Source organism: Saccostrea cucullata, unplaced genomic scaffold (genome assembly GCF_032062105.1).
Source record: "Saccostrea cucullata isolate Sc308-1 unplaced genomic scaffold, CSIRO_AGI_Scuc_v1 ctg501, whole genome shotgun sequence".
Taxonomy (NCBI): domain Eukaryota; kingdom Metazoa; phylum Mollusca; class Bivalvia; order Ostreida; family Ostreidae; genus Saccostrea; species Saccostrea cuccullata.
Genome location: NW_026935502.1, coordinates 124,657 through 144,154, shown reverse-complemented (window position 1 = coordinate 144,154; position 19,498 = coordinate 124,657). Strand labels below are relative to the sequence as shown.

The window sequence follows — 19,498 nt, the reverse complement described above, 5'->3', positions numbered from 1 at the left end:
CATCCATCTGTAAAATTTTCACATTCAGCTTCTTCTCAAGAGCCACTAAGCCAATTTTAAGGAGAGTTGGTACAAAGCATCCTTGGGTGACAATGAGTTTGAATTATTAAAATGAAGGGCCAAACTCTTTAGGAAGGAAAGAGATAATGAAGAAATGTTTAAAAAAAAAAGAGTTGGATCTTTAAAAATATCTCAAAAACCACTAAACCCAGAAAAACTGAAACTTAAGTGGAAGCCTCCTGCAGTAGTGTAGATTTTTATGTTCAAAACATGATTCCCTTGGGAGGGGGGGGGGAGGGGGCAATAGAGAATCCAAGCTTTAAATTTTATCCTGGGGTAGTGTAGATTCTAAATTGTTCAAATTCATGACCCCAGGGTAGGTTGTGGGGAATCTAATTTTTACATTGAAATATAAGGAGAAAAAGTTTAAACTCTCCTTTCAAAAACCACTTGGCCACAAAATTAAATTAAATATGAATTTTTGGAGTTATCCTTCCTGGCTGAGGATCGGACAACCTTAAAGCTTTCTGATATAATGTAGATTCTAAATTGTTCACATGACACTGGGTGTAGGTCGGTGCCATAATAAGTATTATCTAAAAGAATTACTGGGTGAGATCTTGTTCTTGGATCCTCCATTTGAAATTCATTTGTTAAAAAAAACACAGTCACTGTGGAAAAATTAAAAAGAATAGCCAAATTCAATCCATAGGAGTTTCCATGTTTGTAATGAAAGTCCTGGTGTTAAAACGCTATTTAGAGTATTTAATCGAAGTCTAATCTGTACAGCTTCGTGACATTACGTACTTTACTTATTAATGCAATATGTACACTCCTTACGAGTGAAAATGTCTAATTAATGTCATAATATGAACCTGACACCGCGCCCAGGAATGAAATCACTTTCTAAAAGACATTTCATTTGTTTTGATTCATCCCATTCACAGATTTTTTTTCTGTTTTAAATACCTTACTGGTCATAAAGTAAGAAATGTCAAAATAATCGCCCGAGTTGTGGATGTTTTCATTTAAATTCGGTGCAAGTTTGTTCATGACAGGTGAATTAAAACCAGAGGGGGTATCAACCATGTAAAAATTATCTTGCAATCTTCCCGGGAAGGAAGGTAGTCAGTTTATACCTTTAACAATAAATTACACTGTCTCTAGACACCCTTCAATTGTTGCAATTTAAAACGCACAGATAATTGGATTTGAATTTTAAACCTCTGATTAAAAAAACTCGAGAAAATAAGCCACAAAGTAACTAAGTTACATTCATGAGACGAGAAATTCTCTAAGATTAATTTTTTTTCCTTATCGAGATATTGATCTCTTGTAAATAGGGCGATGTTTAACTTTTAAGGGGGGTTCCTCACTCCCATGTGTCTTTAAGTGGCGAGACGAGTGTCTTATTGTTGCCTAGAAACTTAATTGCTTCCAAATTGTCTAAGACCCAGAGCGATCGAAAAACCGTTTACTTAATAATTTTTAAATTTTTGAAGGACTGCGATAACATTAACATACCTTCAACACAACGGAGAAAAAGATACACAACTCATTCGAAATATATTTTTGTTGTGTGTGTTTAATCTCACTGATCACGTGTACCTTTGGTCAAGTGTCTTCAAACAAAACGAAGAGGACACGTTACCGAATTGGACGTAATACCAGGACTTTTTCAGCACCCTCTGGTGTTTGCCAAGGTGTAATAGAGTAAGCCCTTATGTCAATTTATAAATGAAGAAATAGACGGGATTTCTCGCCCGTCAGACAACAATACGGTAGCCATAACGTTCAATAAGCCCAAAGACAACTTCTTGACGTCTAGAATTAACGAGAAGAGATGTCGGATATAAAGTGTATGACAACGGAATCATCATAGGTAAACACTCTTATTGTTATATTTTCTAATTGAAATTACCAGTAAATTACTGATTTGATTAATAGAATGAACGGAAGTTTTACGATGTATTTGTACTGTAGATTGTTTCTGAAACTGTATTTTAGTCTCATAGTGAAGTACACATAAATGGATTAAAACATCCCTTTACTATGTTCTAATTATGTTCTAATTACTGTTACGTACGTAAGAAAAATCTTGTATTCCTTGTTTTGCGTTACGAAAGATGAACATGTGTATAGTTAGTATAGTAAATACGATAATGAATGTTACATCCAGATTTTGTTCTAAAATACGCAAACATCGGAAAATCTGGACCAGTTTGACGGGTGCTATATGAAAATTCAGAAATGGTAATGCTCTTAACGGGGTTTTATTGAATTAAAGGTAGTTTTAGCTTGATATCATAATGACACAAGTGTCAGGTTTTGCCAGGTGAAATAACGAAATTTAGAAGCTCAAGTCAATGGGTGTCAGGCCTGGGTGCTTCTTAGGGGACCTATCATACGGGATTATGCCGTTAATCCCGGGCGGGGATCCTCGATACTGACTTCCCTCGTGATCAACAGACACTTGGATAAATCAGGATAATTCTGTTTATTGTATATAATTTGCTGCTTTCAAAGTATTAACATGATAATGATATAGGCCTAGTGCAAAATTAAATACTATAGTATACAATGTATGCGTATAAAATTAAATACAGTTCATTCTTGTTATTTCGAACACAATGGTACCAGGAAAATATTCGAGATATCCAGGGTGGAAATATGCATCATTGAAATAAGTGATAGGGTTTCGATGCAAGAATATAGGTTTGCATTTTAAAAATATGAGTAGGTGAAGATCTTGGACGTAACATGATAATGACTTGTTTTTGCAAAGAGAAAATTTCTTTTGATTCATATACTTTCAAATCGTTTCGTGTGCCGGATATTGAAACATTGAATTTATAGGTCATTGAAAATTGTCGCACTTCAGTCATAGTGAAATAAATAAGATATATATTTGTATGAAATAAACATCGCTAATCTCCGACGTTTAGCTTTCTACTCCATGAAAAAGTTCAAGATTCAATTCAAAAGGGAATACATCAACTCGGAGAGGGTATCACGCTTCTTGACATGAAAACAAACAAATGTCCATTTGACATTATTGATACCCAAGGAGGCACATTGTACCTTTAAGTATTTGTTCTAAATTCTTTTACTCTGATTTACAATAGCAAAAATATTTATACCAAAGTACAAAATAAACAAAATGTAACTTGTTCCACGAAATAATACCCCGAACCCTCTCCGGTCGTCTTGGGATGTTGTTGTTACATTTTAGAGTAAAATGAAATGAATACTGGGTTTGAAATTAGGAAAAATATTATTTCAATCCAATCTTAGTTTACGACACTAATGAATAACGTCACTTTTGGGCTAAGCAGCTCAACATGGGTCAATATTTTGGTTGGGCTTTCAGGAGTCGTACATCACGACGCCCAATCAAATTGGGGATTTAAAATTTGTCATTTCGAAAGTAAAGCATAAAAGTCTTGATGTTTTCAAAATAGATATATTTTTGGAAAGAGTTGCTTTTTGGGTAAGTTGCCATTGCTTTATAATATTGAAATGGGTCAGGCACATTTAATGATCCCGTTTTTAACGGTTATTTATTCCTGCTGCCTCATTCAGTTTTATTTATTTTCTCTGCTTCTAAATTGATTGTACATGTATTTTTATTTTTTTGGCGTGTAAGTCAGTGATTTTTTTTTTGGGGGGGGGGTCGATTATTTAATCTTAATATTTATTAAAATGTTTCCATCATCTTTATCTCCTTTTCTTTTCTTGTATTTTAAATTTCAATGACAGGCAAACATCAGAATGCATTTGGGGGGGTGATTTTGCATATTTTGAGTTCTTTTTAGATTTTAACACAATTTTTTGACGTTTTGTAAATTGTATAAAATTTAAAATTTGACTGTAACTTTCTGAGTTGTGAGAAGATAACAAAAGGCTGTAGAACGAAGAGACTACATGCCGTAAAAGATGGAACGAAAATAACGAATTCCATTTTCCACAGCGAAATGCTGTAATTTATCCGTTGATATTTTTAACACATAATTTTTTAGCTGCAGAGCTGTAACTCTACGAAAAAAAAAATATATTGACAGACCGGAGAGGCACAGTGCCACCCATTGAAGAAAAACTATATTTATTGCGCATAAAAATTTGCGCTTGGTTCTGGATTAATTCTCCCAAATTCTTACCTCAGTTGCAAAAAAGCTAGATTTCAAAAAATTCCTTAGTTTTGAATCAAGTAATTTCGTAATTGACAACTGCACGAAGCGTGTTAGACTGAACTATCTTGCAAAAAAAATGACAGTATATAAATGGACAAAATTTTCTATCATCTCAATATCAGGGCCGGGGGGGGGGGGGGTATTAACAACAATTATAAGGAATGTTTTGTTTGTGGAATTAGTGAAAGAATATGTAAGGATCACACGGTTAGTAACATTTTAATGTGCCAATTTGAAAAAAAAAAACATGGAGAAATAAATCGAGAAACAGCGTACTTTTTTGTTCGCAATAAATATAGTTTTTTAATGGGTGGCACTGTAGCTCTCCGGTCTGTCAATATATTTCCTTTCGGAGAGCTACAGTTCTGTAGCTAATAATTTTTATGGCGGTGATAAAACAAAAAAAAAAAAAAAAAAAAAGAAAATGGACAGTACCTGACACTCGAAAGATTGTTATATATAAATGTTCGGTTAATTAAAATGGAATTCCCATAACAGCGTTAAATTATTGTTGCCAAAGATCCACTTGGGGGGGTCTTAATTCTTATGCATCTATATACAGTGTATTTACTGTTTAACTTCGCACTTAGAAAAAAAAAGTGTCCTTTTCATAATGAATCATTCTATCTCCAATTTTTTTAAGAAATCAAGTCGTTTGTTTTGATAACAATATACAGGTAGCATAATTTGAAATCACTTGATGTACACATTATAAATATTTTTTTTCTATGTGTCATATGTAGGTCCAATGAGGCGGATGCTGGCATTTCAATGATACAAATTTATTCAAAAGGCTGTTCACTTATAAAACACGTCATTTTAAAATAAAGTGCTTCATATTTCTCTATATGAAATCCATCTTTGCCATTGTCTTTTTAGGAAATTGGCTTTCACAATTATTTGAGTTAGATTTCAAAAAATGTAAACATTTTGAGCAGCTTTTTTTTTAAATAAAAGAATCTAAGTATCATGCACCAAGGACGATTGATTTTCTTGCTTTCGGACCTGTTCCCTGGAAGAAAGTGGGCCTTAATACGTCAACACTTGGAAATTCTGGAAATAATTACTGCTCATTATTTTTTATCTCGCCAAAGTGTGCAATAAAGGAAGACGATATAAATTATGAGCAGGAGGAACGAACTCAGTTATTGACAGTGGCTCTCATATCCCGGCTATATCTGTTCTTAGGGGGTCAATATCTGTTCAAAGTACCCTAAGTGGCCTATATGGCGTTCTCTTTGTCTTTAAAGTAAATACTTTCTGGTGAGTCTTTTACCATTTTGGTTCGTTAAATAAATAAAGTCTTGGTTTTAAAAGGGAGTTTTAAAGTATTGTGGTAATTAGCAAAGCGAAATTGAAATCACTCCTCACTCCATTTGGGCATTTTTTTTTTTGGTTAGAGCATACACACAAAAGGACATAACAAACAAAATGCAAACTAATGTTGAGGACCTTTTTCAATGTTTGAATGTCTAACATTCTTTGTGCTATTTGATATACATCCAGAATATTGTTCTGTCGTTAAAATGCAAAAATAAAATTAAGAAAAAAATATCTTCCGAAAACCTGCAAAGCACACAATTAAAAGTCTTTTCTTTTTAAGAACAGAGATCGAGAATGAATCATAACAGGGTTTGGTTCCACATGCATACCGATGTGACAATATTGTCACTAAATAAATAACCAAAAGTAATATGATACACTTCTAATTAATTTTTCTACTCGGACTCCCTTTTAATTTTGATATTTTGCTCCAGTAGCACAAGTAGTTTAAATAACAATACTTGTTCGAGCAAGTAGAATTGTATTTTTTAATTACGTGTTTAAAGAGTACGTATAATTTTCATTTTTTCTTTTTAAGTCTGGATCCAATTTCCCCAAGTTTATTAAATGGACAACTGTACTCTAAACAAAGTACATACGACTTACTTGAGCATAACTTTGACAACGTATATTTCATGCATGGGGAGGAATTTAATTTTTAGAGATATTCTTAAATATCTATTGCAGTAAGAAAAATTAATTGATTTAAATATGCAAAGTTGAAATTCAATAGGTTTTGTATCAGATGCGTGTTTCGGAATATATTGACTTCGTGTATTTCTGTCCATTAATTCAACATGAAGTGATGGTAGGCATTCTGTACTAAAAAAGCTAGAAAGTTGTTAAGTACGTCACGGGTAAGCAGTTCTTATTTTAATTCTCCAAATCTTATATTTATAAAGTTCCACTCGTCCTTCAGAGGAGTGAGTGTCTAACCATGTGTTTACTTTTTTGTTCCTTAATATTTTTCTTTTAACACCTGCATGTTAGGTATGTCTGTAGAATTAATTTAAAGTTACAAAAGTAACTGGAAACCTCACGAAACAGACCTTGTCAATAGAAATCTCCCCTGACCTATTGCTTTTCTTCGATACAACATTGCAAGTATGAAGTTTAAATTTGCAAGAATATTTATCGCATATCTATCTGAGTAGGAAAATCTAGGAGTTTTTTAAAAGTGTTCCTGTAATACCAGTATGATAAAGGAATGTGTGGGAATTTTTTTTTATTTGTTCTGAAATGTTTAAACAAAACGAAGGTCTAACTCTGACAAAAACAGCTGACGAATAATCCTCTAATCCAAAACAGAAAGTCATGATAAGATCGTAAAACCGAATGTAAGGTCAGATATTAGACTAATTCAATTAGTCTGATATGTGACTTACGTACGTTTATCTGGCTATACTTACGGTTATACTGCCAGTTTGTTCACTGATTCTAGTAGTGTTATATTGTAAATTAAATTGTACAATCTAACACCACTAAATTACTGTACAGTGACTGTACAGTATAGTCATACGAAAGATCAAATAGCCAACAGACTATACAATATAACCGCACGTAAAATAAGATATTAACGAACAGTCTCACACTATAAAACAGACTGTACAATATAACCGTAAGTAAAGTCAGATATTAACGCACAGCCTCACACTATAAAACAGACTGTACAATATAACCGTACGTTAAGTCAGATGTTAACAAACAGTCTCACACTATATAACAGACTGTACAATATAACCGTACCTTAAGTCAGATGTTAACAAACAGTCTCACACTCTTAAACAGACTGTACAATATAACCGTACGTAAAGTCAGATATTAACGAACAGTCTCACACTATTAAACAGACTGTACAATATAACCGTATGTAAAGTCCGATATTAACAAACAGTCACACACTATAAATCAAACTGTACAATATAACCGTACGTAAAGTCAGATATTAACGAACAGTCTCACACTATTAAACAGACTGTACAATATAACCGTACGTAAAGTCAGATATATTAACGAACAGTCACATACTATGAAACAGACTGTACAATATAACCGAACGTAAAGTCCGATGTTAACGAACAGTCACACACTATAAAACAGACTGTACAATATAACTGTACGTAAAGTCAGATATTAACGAAAAGTCACACTCTATAAAACAGACTGTATATACAATATAACCGTACGTAAAGTCAAATATTAACGAACAGTCACACATATGGAACGCCATAGCTGCCTTAAGGTATTGTGTTAATGGTGTGTTCAAAAGAAAGGGTTGAATCAATATAATAAATGGTCACCACTCCTTGTTAAAGGGTTAAGCGCACATAATACATGGTGTGTAACAAATAAAGGGTCGGTTCTTTATGTTAAATGGTCACCACTCCTTGTTAACGGTGAAAGATACATTATAAATGTGTGTTTAATATAATAAAGGATAAATGTGTTATATGGTCACTGCTACCTTTTATAGGGTGATAGGTGAATAAATGGTGCATTCGATATAATAAAGGATCGGTTTACTATGTTAAATGGTCGTTGCTACTTCCTATGGGGTGAAGTGTACAAATTAAATGGTGCATTCAATATAATAACGGGTCGGTTTAATATAACAACGGGTTGGTTTGATATGTTAAATGGTCGCCGCTACTTGTTATAGGGTGAAGTATACAAATTAAATGGTGCAGTCTATATAATAACAAGTCGGTTTAATATAACAACGGGATCGGTTTGATATAACAACGTCAATATAACAACGACTTTGATATAACAACGGGTTGGTTTGATATAACAACGGGTCGGTTTAATATAATAACGGGTCGGTTTGATATAATAACGAGTCGGTTTAATATAACAACGGGTCGGTTTGATATAACAACGGGTCGGTTTAATATAACAACGGGTCGGTTTGATATAACATAACGGGTCGGTTTAATATAACAACGAGTGTAATATGTTAAATGGTAAACTTGTTTTTAGAGTCAATGGCAGATAAGTATGTGTCCTACAAAGTAAATGGTTGGTTTACCATGTTAAATGGTTATTGCTACTTGTAATAGGATAAAAGGCACATTATAATAAATATTTACAACACATTAAAAATGCATCTTGAGTACAATTATCATTGTTCAGCTAATTTAACATGGTTTCAAAAAACGCACATTAAATATTAGCTGATAAATTAATTAACTGGTGTTAAGAGTATCAATGACACAGTTCTCCTTTAGTATTCTTATATAAATCCGTAATTGTTTTTTTCCAATTTGATTCTAATATTTTATTAATTTATTATCTTTGTTGTTACTTCTTGTTTTACTAATTCATTTTTTTTTTGTAAAAATGTAAAAAAAAAAAAAAAAAAAAAGGATTAAAAAAAAGGAAGAAGGAAATTAAGAATGAGTAATCCGGATGAAATTTTACAAAGAAGATTGGATGTACTTATCCTTTGTAGAACTGGCTTATGGAATAAAAATATCTCGTATTTTTAAATGTTTATCACTATCAAGTACCATATAAAAAGGGCTAATAATGGTATTAAGGGAGGGAGAGCTAAGTGTCAGGCGCGGATCCGGTCCAGGATTTTTTTCCCATGGTAGGGGTCCATTCCAGTAAAAGAAACATTATTCCTGACATAACAAGCAAAAAAACAAAACTGTTTTTCAAATGTAAAAAAAAAAACTATTTCCGGGGGGGGGGCACAAAAACCCTCGCATGAGTGTTACATCTCTTTTTGCCGTAAATGTTTAATATTTTGAGGAACATCGCAGTCACTTATTTTGTAATTTAACCTCCTCTGTTAAGATATTATTCCTTTATATTGTAAAATTGTATAAAACTGTTTATAGAAAGACCATACATCTCCAAAGTTTTATTTACACTTTTTTGTCATTTGAATTATATGTGGAATTTGGAGAAGGTATGCCTAAACGACATAACGCTTTTAACTTGTTACGATACTATGATAGGCCCAGTTTTTAAACGGAGGGGGGGGGGTTAAAATTCAAAGGCGTAATAATTTACAGGCTAAAATTTACAAACTATTGGTGGATTTGACTGTACAGAAATATTCTTAATTAAACACATTAAATACGTTCAATCAAGCTGCAACAAAAACTATATTAACGAAAAATTTCAATTTCAATATTAAATCAAATCGATATTTCCCCGTCGTAACAGGCTTACAGATAGCTTGATATTTTATTGTTTCACATTAATTTTACTAATTCTGAAATGTGATGGGGGTGGGGGTTGTTTGCTTGTTTATTTTTCTCTATTTTTATTGTTTGCTTTTTTTCTTTTGAAACTTTGTAAAATTATACAATGTAGCTACACAATTTGACACATCTTTAACCTTTTTTGTATACTGGTATAACCCTATAAAAGGTAGCAGATCATTTAACATGACAAACACTATTTAACATTGAATACAATTTAATTTGTATATGTATATTTTAACAAATAAGTAACACATTTAACATATTAATTCTACCCGTATTAATCGTGCACCATTCAATTTTTATGCTTCACGAACAGTCACACAAACCGACCCGTTGTTATATTTAACCGAACAGATTTAATTTGTATACTTCACCCTATAACAAGTAGCGGCGACCATTTAACATATCAAACCGACCCGTTGTTATATTAAACCGACCCGTTATTATATCGAATGCACCATTTAATTTGTATACTTCACCCTATAACAAGTAGCGTCGACCATTGATATATTAAACCAACTCTGTATTATAAAATGCACCATTTATTTTGAATCTTTCACAGTACTAAGAGGTGACCATTTAACATAGTAAACAGACACACTTTATATATTATACACACTATTTACAATGTATCTTTCACCGTATAACAAGGAGTGGTGATATTTAACATAAAGTCACCCCTTTATTATATTAAATACACCATGTATTATGTGCGCTTAACCCTTTAACAAGGTGTAGTGACCATTTATTATATTGATTCAACCCTTTATTATATAGAACACACCATGTAACATAATGTACCATACCTTAAGGCAGCTATGGCGTTCCATACACACACTTTGAAACAGACTGTACAATATAACCGTACGTAAAGTCAGATATTAATGAACAACCTCACACTATAAAACAGACTGTACAATATAACCGTACGTAAAATCAGATATTAACGAAAAGCCTCGAACTATAAAAACAGACTGTGCAGTATAACCGTACGTAAAGGCAGACATTAACGAAAAGCCACACTTTATAAAACAGACTGTACAATATAACCGAAAATAAAGCTGGGTATTAAAGAACAGTATCACACTATAAAAAGACTGTACAATATAATCGTAGGTAAAGTCAGATATTAACGAACAGCCTCAAACTATGAAACAGACTGTACAATATTACCGTACATAAAGTCAGATATTAACGAACAGTCACACACTATAAAACAGACTGTACAATATAACCGTACGTAAAGTCAGATATTAAACGAATTCCACAAAAAACAGATAACAGATTGTATGGTATAACCAGGTCTAAAACTAATTGCGTAACATTACCTTGGGTAAGGTCAGGTATACATGTATGTATTAAACAGATTATTTGAATAACCGTACGTAAAGTCAGACATTAGTCTAATTGTACGGCGCGCGGTATGTTAAGAAAGAAAATAGTGCAATATTTATTTGTTTCAGCAGAAAATTGATAATTTCTTGGTCTTATCGCAGAAACGAAAATGCCGTATCAAGTTTCACGAAATTACAATTGATTTTCTTTTTTATCTAAAAATCAATAAGTGGGTGGATGAAATCAAAATCTAGACAGTATACTAATTAAAAAGACGTGCTGTAAATTGTACACCGATGACCGTTTTTTCTCTCTCCCTCAAGCAGCTCATGTTTCATACTGTATAGATGGTCGATAACAGATTGACAAGGTCTAGATTTATTTTTTTAAATATTTAAAATCTAAATTTCATTATGATGAATTACAAGCCGTGAAACATCGCTTTCTTTGTCATACGGTGTTCAGCTTCGATCAGCCAGAAACTCGATTTAGTTACGTTATATAGTAAGTAGTGAGGGTGTTTTGTGACTGCCTTTCACGCTTCCCGCAAGAAGAAAAAGACCTATGCGGCTTTTAACCCTGATTTCCCATTAAAACGATTTGTTTAGTGGAAACCTCGTTTATATAAAAGCAAATTGTCCTTTAATTAGGTAATATTGACCAATTCTTTAGGGAAGTTAATAGCAGCATTGTTCTGGGTCCGGGATTAGCGGTGAATCGCACAAGGTGTTCTTCGCTGATGTATTGATTTGTCCAGTAAATAAGAAAAATACATTTTTAAAAAATGATTTGTAATGGAGGATTTTTTTACGTACATCAAATATGTTTGGATAAAATGAAAGCAGAGGCGGTAAGGATTTTTTAAGTACATTTCGGAAAATTTGGTTAAAATATTCATATCTCTGTGTGCTATCTTTCTTGAAAATTACCACTAAGGCATCTTTAGAAACAATTGTTGGTTCTAAAGATCCCCTTAATGGTCATTTTCAAGAAACACATTTTTATTATTAGTTTTATTGAAAAATGTTTTTAATTTTAGTAATTTTGAGTTATCGAAAACACTATTATTTGTACATATTGTATATTACAAACGTACGTAACCGTTTTGGTAAATACATGAAGTTGTGCACCAAGTGAATGGTACATTGTACTAAAATTGACTCTTATTGCGAAGAAAAGCTCTTTATTTGGATTTCAGGACAATTTGGAAAAAGTAAAAACATGATCATAATGGTAAAACACCCACACAAACACGTCTTTGCTAAAATTTCCTTTAAAAATATTTGATAACATATATTTTATCCTTTCCAAATTGTAACTAGTACTAAAAGGCATTGATGTTTTTTCCGTATGTATTATAAAACCCCCATACCAATCGACATTAATCAGCACTCATTGATTAGTCGGCTTAGGACCAGTGACCCATCTCTATCTAGTTGTGTACATCACTGCCTTCGTCAGTGTTGGTTTTTGTCAATTCCTTCAGAATCAATCCCCTGACGCACTCCATCTTATTGGCCATTGTCTTTAGAAAGTGAAATGACAAACTTTACTGACCGGTATATAGATTTCGGCCCCGAGTGCCTTGTACTTTAATAATTATCGATGGTTTCTACATGGTCCTTGTTTTTTGAATTCTTTGGTTTCTAATTCTGTATATTTTAGATCGATTCGTGCAAAGTATAAGTCAATATACAGATATAAATGGATATCATTATATACTCGGATCTCAGCTAATAAGAGCGTATCACTGGTCTTTGTTTTTATTTGAATACTCCGGCGCGTTAACTACTAGATTACGGTAAAGCAAATACCTAGAGACATTGATGGTTCAGGACTTGATGTAACTTTATTCATTTTTTTTTTTCAAGTACTTTTGTTTTTCAGCTTATCGAAAATAGTACATTGTTTGATTTTAAATAGATTGTTAAGGTAAATGGATGTCAGATTGATTTCAAGGAAGCAAAAATCGAATTCCGCTCTCAGTCTTCAGCATATTAACTTTTTCTTATCGACTGAAGTAGGAATGATTCTTGAAATGAAGTTGTTGGCGGGTTAATTTCTTACACTATTGATCATTTCTTCTACATTTAGACCTCACTAGAGAGCGATACATTTTGTTCATTTTTCGGATTTCTCCTAATTAGTATTCATGTACTTATTTAATTTCTCTCTGAGTCTTTCTTTGCTTGTCTTTTAATACGCTTTTCCCCCACGAAAATGACAAAATTTTCTGCGTTTTTGATGTAATTCGTTCCCGCCTTTTTACAGGACTGTTAACTGATCATCTCTCCAGCGCTCACAATGCCAGGAGGAACGCGAAAGATGAGGCGAGACAAGGAGATGGCGGCGGTGACCTACAACATGAAAGAGGACCGGTGTCTGGAGAAAAGCATGCAGACCCTGAATCTGGAGCGATCCTACTCCATGAAGCTTCTGCAGTTAGACCACAGGATCGTCAAGGTCAACTATAAACGACTCAAGGACAAAGTGTCTAGGATTCGTTCCTATCTCTCAGTGGACGAAATAAACGAGATGAAGCAACTGGAGGCCGAGGGAAAAATTAAACCGCTGAATACCGTAAATCTCGGAAGTGCAATAAAAATCGCTGGTGCCGCAAAAAGACTAAAGATTCAAGGGCCAACGCGGGCAAATACCTCCATAACACTGTCATCTCACAAAGGCAGCAATGAAACGATTAACAGACCAGTGACCGCTAACAATAATCTCCGACGCAGTAACTCTGTAACAGGTGTGTTCATTGACGCCCCCGAACCAAACACGACCAAGAGACGGAATTCCGCAGACTTTAATGGAACGACGACGATCAGACCACTCAGTGCCTTTGTGGAGAGTGGTTCGAACTCTAAACCTCACAAAACAAAACGCCCTGCCACTTCTCAGTTAGTGCTTGGACCTCAGTCACATACTCCGCGGATTAATCCCAATCCAACTCACTCTCCTTATTCTTCTCATACTGCGGTAGAAAAAGAGTTTCTTCCTCCACCGAGGACGCAAGAGCGGATATCCGGTCTGACGGATGACATAGATAGTAACCTAGGAGATGACCTAATGGAGGAAAGGCGACAGGAGATGATAATGGAGGAACACGAGAGATTCGGTGAATTGGAAGAGAGAAAGAAAGACTTCATGAAAAGACTAGACACTTACTTTAAGGAAAACCCCGTCCCTGACTGGTCAAATCCTCCCCCAGTTGTTAAGCTTCCGCCAACAGAGGATGATAAAGAAGATGGCATGAGCACGACCGGAAGTGTGAAGAAAGGGATGAAATATAGACTTTTACCCAACAGAATCACACTGGACAAGACCTTCAGGAGCGAGGAGGAGTATAAGGCCAAGATCTGGGAACTCTGGAAGGACTTGAACAAGTGTCGGTACCTGCGGATCCCTGACGAGATGCTGGACCTCTCTGGGGTTAACACACTGGCCAAGGACCAACTAAAACTGTTCCAAATGCTCAAACGACAGGACACGAGGTCGAATCTCATTACATAAAACAAATGACTGAGGACATTATAGGATAGGAGTGATATGTGTACACACTTTCATTGTGAGATGTGATTATTGCGATTGGGTATACAGTGTATACCCTAAATAGATCATATTTCTTAAATATACAGGGTTATTCATTATGTGAAGGGATTTAGGAAAGAAGTTTAGAGGGAAACACGGGAAAAATTGAAAAGGACACACGGGAAAATAATTATGGATATTACGAGGATGAACGGGATTCAAAGAAAAGAAAACGTTCAGGGATCCCCAGGTGAAGGTTACATTAATGTTACACAGAGATTTATGGAGAACTGATGATGGATGCATGAAATACATAAAGGGTGATAAGAAAGTTCGTTCCACATTTTTCTTTTATTTTTGACAAGAAATACGATGAGAAGATATTTAAAATTTGTAATATTTCATGTTTACAGAATCCATTCTTACTACTGATAAGGTTTTAACTGTCTTTTGTTGAACCAATAAGGGGAGGGAAGGTATTAAAACAGATGATGTCTGTTCAGAAAAATTAGGGATGACGCATATTTGTGACATATACTAAGCACACAGGTCAAAACATCCTTTCAAACACTATGCAAAAATTATCAAATCTGTAAAAAAAAAAATAAAATGACAGACCTATTCTTTTGTTTAAGTGATCTATCGTTCTTATACCTACGCTCATCAGCTTGTCTGATGCAAGATAAGCTATGATTAGAAGAAATAATAAAAGTAAATTATCCTTTATTTTCCCTCAAAATGACCAGTATTTCTATCACTCGGGTGCTTTAAGGATGTTATATATATATTTTCATATGGAAGAAAAATCATATAATTTCCTGCTAGAAATGAATTGCTATAAATCTAAAGCACACTGTTGTGATTTTCTCAGACTTAAAAATTCATCTCTTTAGTTTAGCACTACTTTGATATTTTTGAAAATATTCCATCATGGAACGAAGTTTCTTAACACCCCTTAAATTATAGGATTTATTTATAGCAGTACAAATGACAATAACCAATGTTTATATTTGTAAATAAAAACGCAATGCATTTATTAAACACGTATAAAATAAATTAATCATTTTGTTGATTGTTATGCTAAAAAGCCATTTTAGTATACACGTCATTTGATATGTAAGGGACATTCCACGACCCAGTGGCGGGAGATCAATGTAGTTTTTCATTATAACCAATGCAATGATACTTCGTAGCACAAAAAATAATTCAATTGACATAGAGCTTCTTTATATACTTTTAAAATGAACGAAGATGTGTACTGCGTCCGTGTCACATGTGAACTCAAATGGCATTAAAGGAGAAGCAAGGTTTCTTTATATCAAATTATATGTCACCTCCAAACAATGTTATGAAGAGGATAATAAACCTATTTATGTCTAACTTATTTTATATGTCATAAGAAAAAAATAAGTTTTAAAAATGTAAAATTTATGGTTATCTTACATTTGGAGTATTTTTATTATTGATGTTAATACATGTTTTCTAAAACGAACATTAATCATTATCAAACAGAAGACCTTCAAATAAACATCATCAGAAATCCGAAAATGATATCTTAGTAAAGTAATAGTTTTTTTAAAGGGTTTAAGATGATGTTTATTATTTGGGGGTTTTTTGTTTGTTTGTTTGTTTGTTTATTTGTTTGTGTGTTGGTTTTTGTTTTTTATTTTTTGTTTAAAGGCAATTCATGGAGAAAATACTCTGGTTCATATTCAAATTAATACTTGGACTTTTCTCCGAATCAGGATTTGAGATAAGCGAATAATTAATGGACCCATTTTGATCGAAATTTTATTCATTAGTGTGGCAATGTCCTTTTTTTTAGCCCAACACTCAAATTTTCATTAATTTAGAATGTTATCAATTGAGAAAATCTTCATGGTGGAACATTTTAATATCTTTATTTACAAAACACTTCTCGAGATTCCACCTACCTTTGGCATATTAAATCTTGACATTCAATACAGAATCGTTCTCCATGCCTTTGCAACGGTCAGGTCAAAATAAAAAAACACGATAACAAAATACATATACTAGTATATTGAGTATATATCGTGCGAGATATTGTTGACCGAGCTTTCATATCGACATCTTTAGTTGAATGCAATTCCAAGAGAGGGTAAGTAGCAACATAGGAGCCAAGTTTTGATCGTTAAAAATAATACCGGAAAAAATATTTCACTCTCTTCTAAAAAAAAAAATCCATGATGTTTTTTAAGTGAAGGGTGGAACATTTTTCAAGCTTTATTTCACTAGTATATTTATTATAACAAGGTCTTCCCCTGGGTGTAACATTAAAGTTTACTCTTTGACTTTAACTTTGAAGTTTCATCCAATTTTTTTTAAACAAAAAACTTTAATCTTTGTCTTTCATATTTCATATATACGTATTCATTGACACAAGTCCTTTGTTTGAATAATAACATTTTTTTATCCTTTGACCTTGGAGTTAGACCTGCATTTCACAGAAACTTCTCCAAAAGCTCTCCAAAGGCTCACCAAAAGCTGCCATGCAGGGGCATCAGTGTTTCACAAACACATCTTGCTTTTTGTGTGTCGATGAGCAGAATCATCTGTATGATAATTTGAAGGATACTCCACCCGGTGAACTTAACTTCATGGACAATTATTGTGAAAGCGATTGTGAATGACAGTCACAAGCATTGACAATTATATATATTACTGTTGGCATACACTGTACTACTAGTATTGGCTGTCTAAAGTTAATTTTTGCATTGCTTTATGCTACAACAAATTCAAATCATATATATTACAATATTTAAAAATTAATTTCCTTATCCAAGAAAAACACAGAGGAATATTCACTATAAACTCAACATTAACAAGGATATGGTGAAGAGATTAAAACACATGATCACGTATTTGGATATGTCTTTCCTTAGGAAGACCACCATGATTGATGGCACACGATTGTATCCCCGTTTCATAAAAACAGGAAAATGTAAATAAAGCACTTTCAATATGTAAGCAAAATTCATTACAATGTTCCTAGGTATAGAACTTCATTATTTTTTGTCCAAAAATTTTCCAAGTCGGTTAAGGTAATTAGATACTTTTTTGTCCATGATGTTTCGCACCTCGTGTTCTTTTTCCAGCAGATCTTGTCGTATTTCGGCTTGTAAATTATTCCCCAAGTCGTCACCAATTTCCTTGGATAGGAATGTTGTGCCGCCCCCGGGCAGGCGACGAGATCGTGTTCCATCTTTAGGGGCATGCGATGAAAACATCGCCTTCGTAGGATTCTTACAACCACTCAATGAAGATTTAGACCTTTGTATGTTTGGTTTTGGGGAGTTTAGGGGCATTGTCCTGGTTCTTGTTACGTTAGCTGTTTGTGATCTGGGGGTGGTGTTCTTAAATTTTTCTTTCTCGGAATATGGCGAGATTGATGCCGTTGCCCTGACGTGTTTACGTGGCGTCATTTGGCTATTCTCTAGAATCTGGTTGTTTGGAGTTGAGGACCGAGACATACCTAAATGTTTTGCCGTTCTGGAAGAACTACAGTCGTAAAAACTCTGGGAGGATATATCGGATTGAGATCTTCTTTTATTGAGTTCCTTCACTTCCTCTGCTGTAAATGTCTTTGTTGCCATCAGCTTCATTTTCCCTTTTGTGGGCTCTACCATTTCCAGATCTAAGACAGAACCACTGTCAAGACTTAGAATAGATGGGGTAGTGCTGTCAATCAAATTATCACGCACCACGTCCATCCTAGATTCTGGACGTGTGAAGGGACGTTTGTGTTCAATTGTTTTTGTCTCGCTTTCATTTTCTTCATTCTTTTCAACTGCTTTTGGTAAGGAATTAGAAATATTTTCATTTCCTTCTTGGAGTATTCCGTTAGGTTTAACATTCTCACCATTCACTTCCTCATTTGGTAATAAATGAATATCCTCCTTTACAATGCTTAATCTGTGGTCGTCCAGAAACCTCTTCCGAACATGCGCAGAAGCACTGATTGTTTTCCGTTCCGAAGAATGTCTCTTGAGCGGACTCCTTAGAGAAGGATAATTGCCTCTTGGAGGGAGCTTTGTTTTTCTATCACAGTTCGAAGTCTCATTTTGATTGGACTTAGTATAATTATTCACTTGGACCTTAGAGGGCACAGAACTTTCATTTGATTTTCCTATAGCACCTTTAATCGAGTCTTTGGTTTCTTCTTTTTCATACTTGGAAGTTTCAGACAACCCGTTTTTCAATGGCTCCCTTAGCGGAAGTTGACGTTTCTCTGACGACGGTCGGGGTGGTTGTCGCGGTGTGTTTGTTGAATAAGATCGTTTAAGAGGAATTGCCGTCCTTGGCCTCACGGGAAGGTCAAGATTTAACCTTTTGGCTTCTGCGACGATTCGCCCTTGAAGGTTAGGGGTCACAGATGGGTAAATCCCTTTCAATTTTCCCGCTTCTTCTAACTTTTGAAATTCTGTGATTTCAGTTGGAGTCAGATTACTTTTAATTTTGGAGACCTTGTCTTTGAGTCTTTTCTGATACAGTTTGACTCCTCTATTATCAAGGTTAATCAAGGTCAAGGAGTAATCCTCTTCTACCCCCAAAAGCTGAAGATTCTTTTTCAGACATCTTTCTTCCTTTAAGTTAAATTTCATGGCAGAAATTTCGGCGTATGTAGTTTTGCCCTCCCTGTCAGTTTTCATGGACGGCATGTTGATTTTTTTGGATCTGGACGATAACTTTAATTTAACTGGAAAGGAAAATGGATATGAGAATTCCTCAACACTAGGAATGATCTTAATGTAGATGAACATTTAAAAAATCTTTAACTTTTGCAGCTTGAAAATTCAAACGCATACTAGTCTTGGTATACCTGTATAATTTTTGCAAGAAGTGTGGGTGGGTGGGTTGGGTTTGGGGGGGGGGGGGGTG

General features: G+C 34.1%; 2 protein-coding genes across 3 annotated transcripts; one reads left to right on the top strand and one right to left on the bottom strand.

Moving 5' to 3' along the window:
• Nucleotides 1-840: 840 nt before the first annotated feature.
• On the top strand, nucleotides 841-15,979 carry LOC134243022 (uncharacterized). Of its 2 annotated transcripts, none has more exons than XM_062725230.1 (2): nucleotides 841-1,882; nucleotides 13,337-15,979. In XM_062725230.1, exon 2 carries the CDS (start codon nucleotides 13,370-13,372, stop codon nucleotides 14,579-14,581), a length of 1,212 nt encoding a protein of 403 aa, XP_062581214.1. In that variant the 5' UTR covers nucleotides 841-1,882; nucleotides 13,337-13,369; the 3' UTR covers nucleotides 14,582-15,979. The 2 variants fall into 2 exon arrangements, with proteins under 2 accessions (XP_062581214.1, XP_062581215.1); XM_062725231.1 differs by lacking the exon at nucleotides 841-1,882 and adding an exon at nucleotides 11,692-11,915.
• A 1,521-nt stretch (nucleotides 15,980-17,500) lies between these two features.
• On the bottom strand, nucleotides 17,501-19,367 carry LOC134243047 (uncharacterized). Its single transcript, XM_062725268.1, has one exon. The coding sequence runs from the start codon at nucleotides 19,276-19,278 to the stop codon at nucleotides 17,626-17,628; it is 1,653 nt and encodes a 550-aa protein (XP_062581252.1). The 5' UTR covers nucleotides 19,279-19,367; the 3' UTR covers nucleotides 17,501-17,625.
• Between the last annotated feature and the right edge of the window lie 131 nt (nucleotides 19,368-19,498).

What these genes read in the sequence shown, in the direction of transcription:
- LOC134243022 (XM_062725230.1), top strand. Translation starts at nt 13,370, where the DNA reads ATGCCAGGAGGAACGCGAAAGATGAGGCGAGACAAGGAGATGGCGGCG.
- LOC134243047 (XM_062725268.1), bottom strand. Translation starts at nt 19,278, where the DNA reads ATGCCGTCCATGAAAACTGACAGGGAGGGCAAAACTACATACGCCGAA.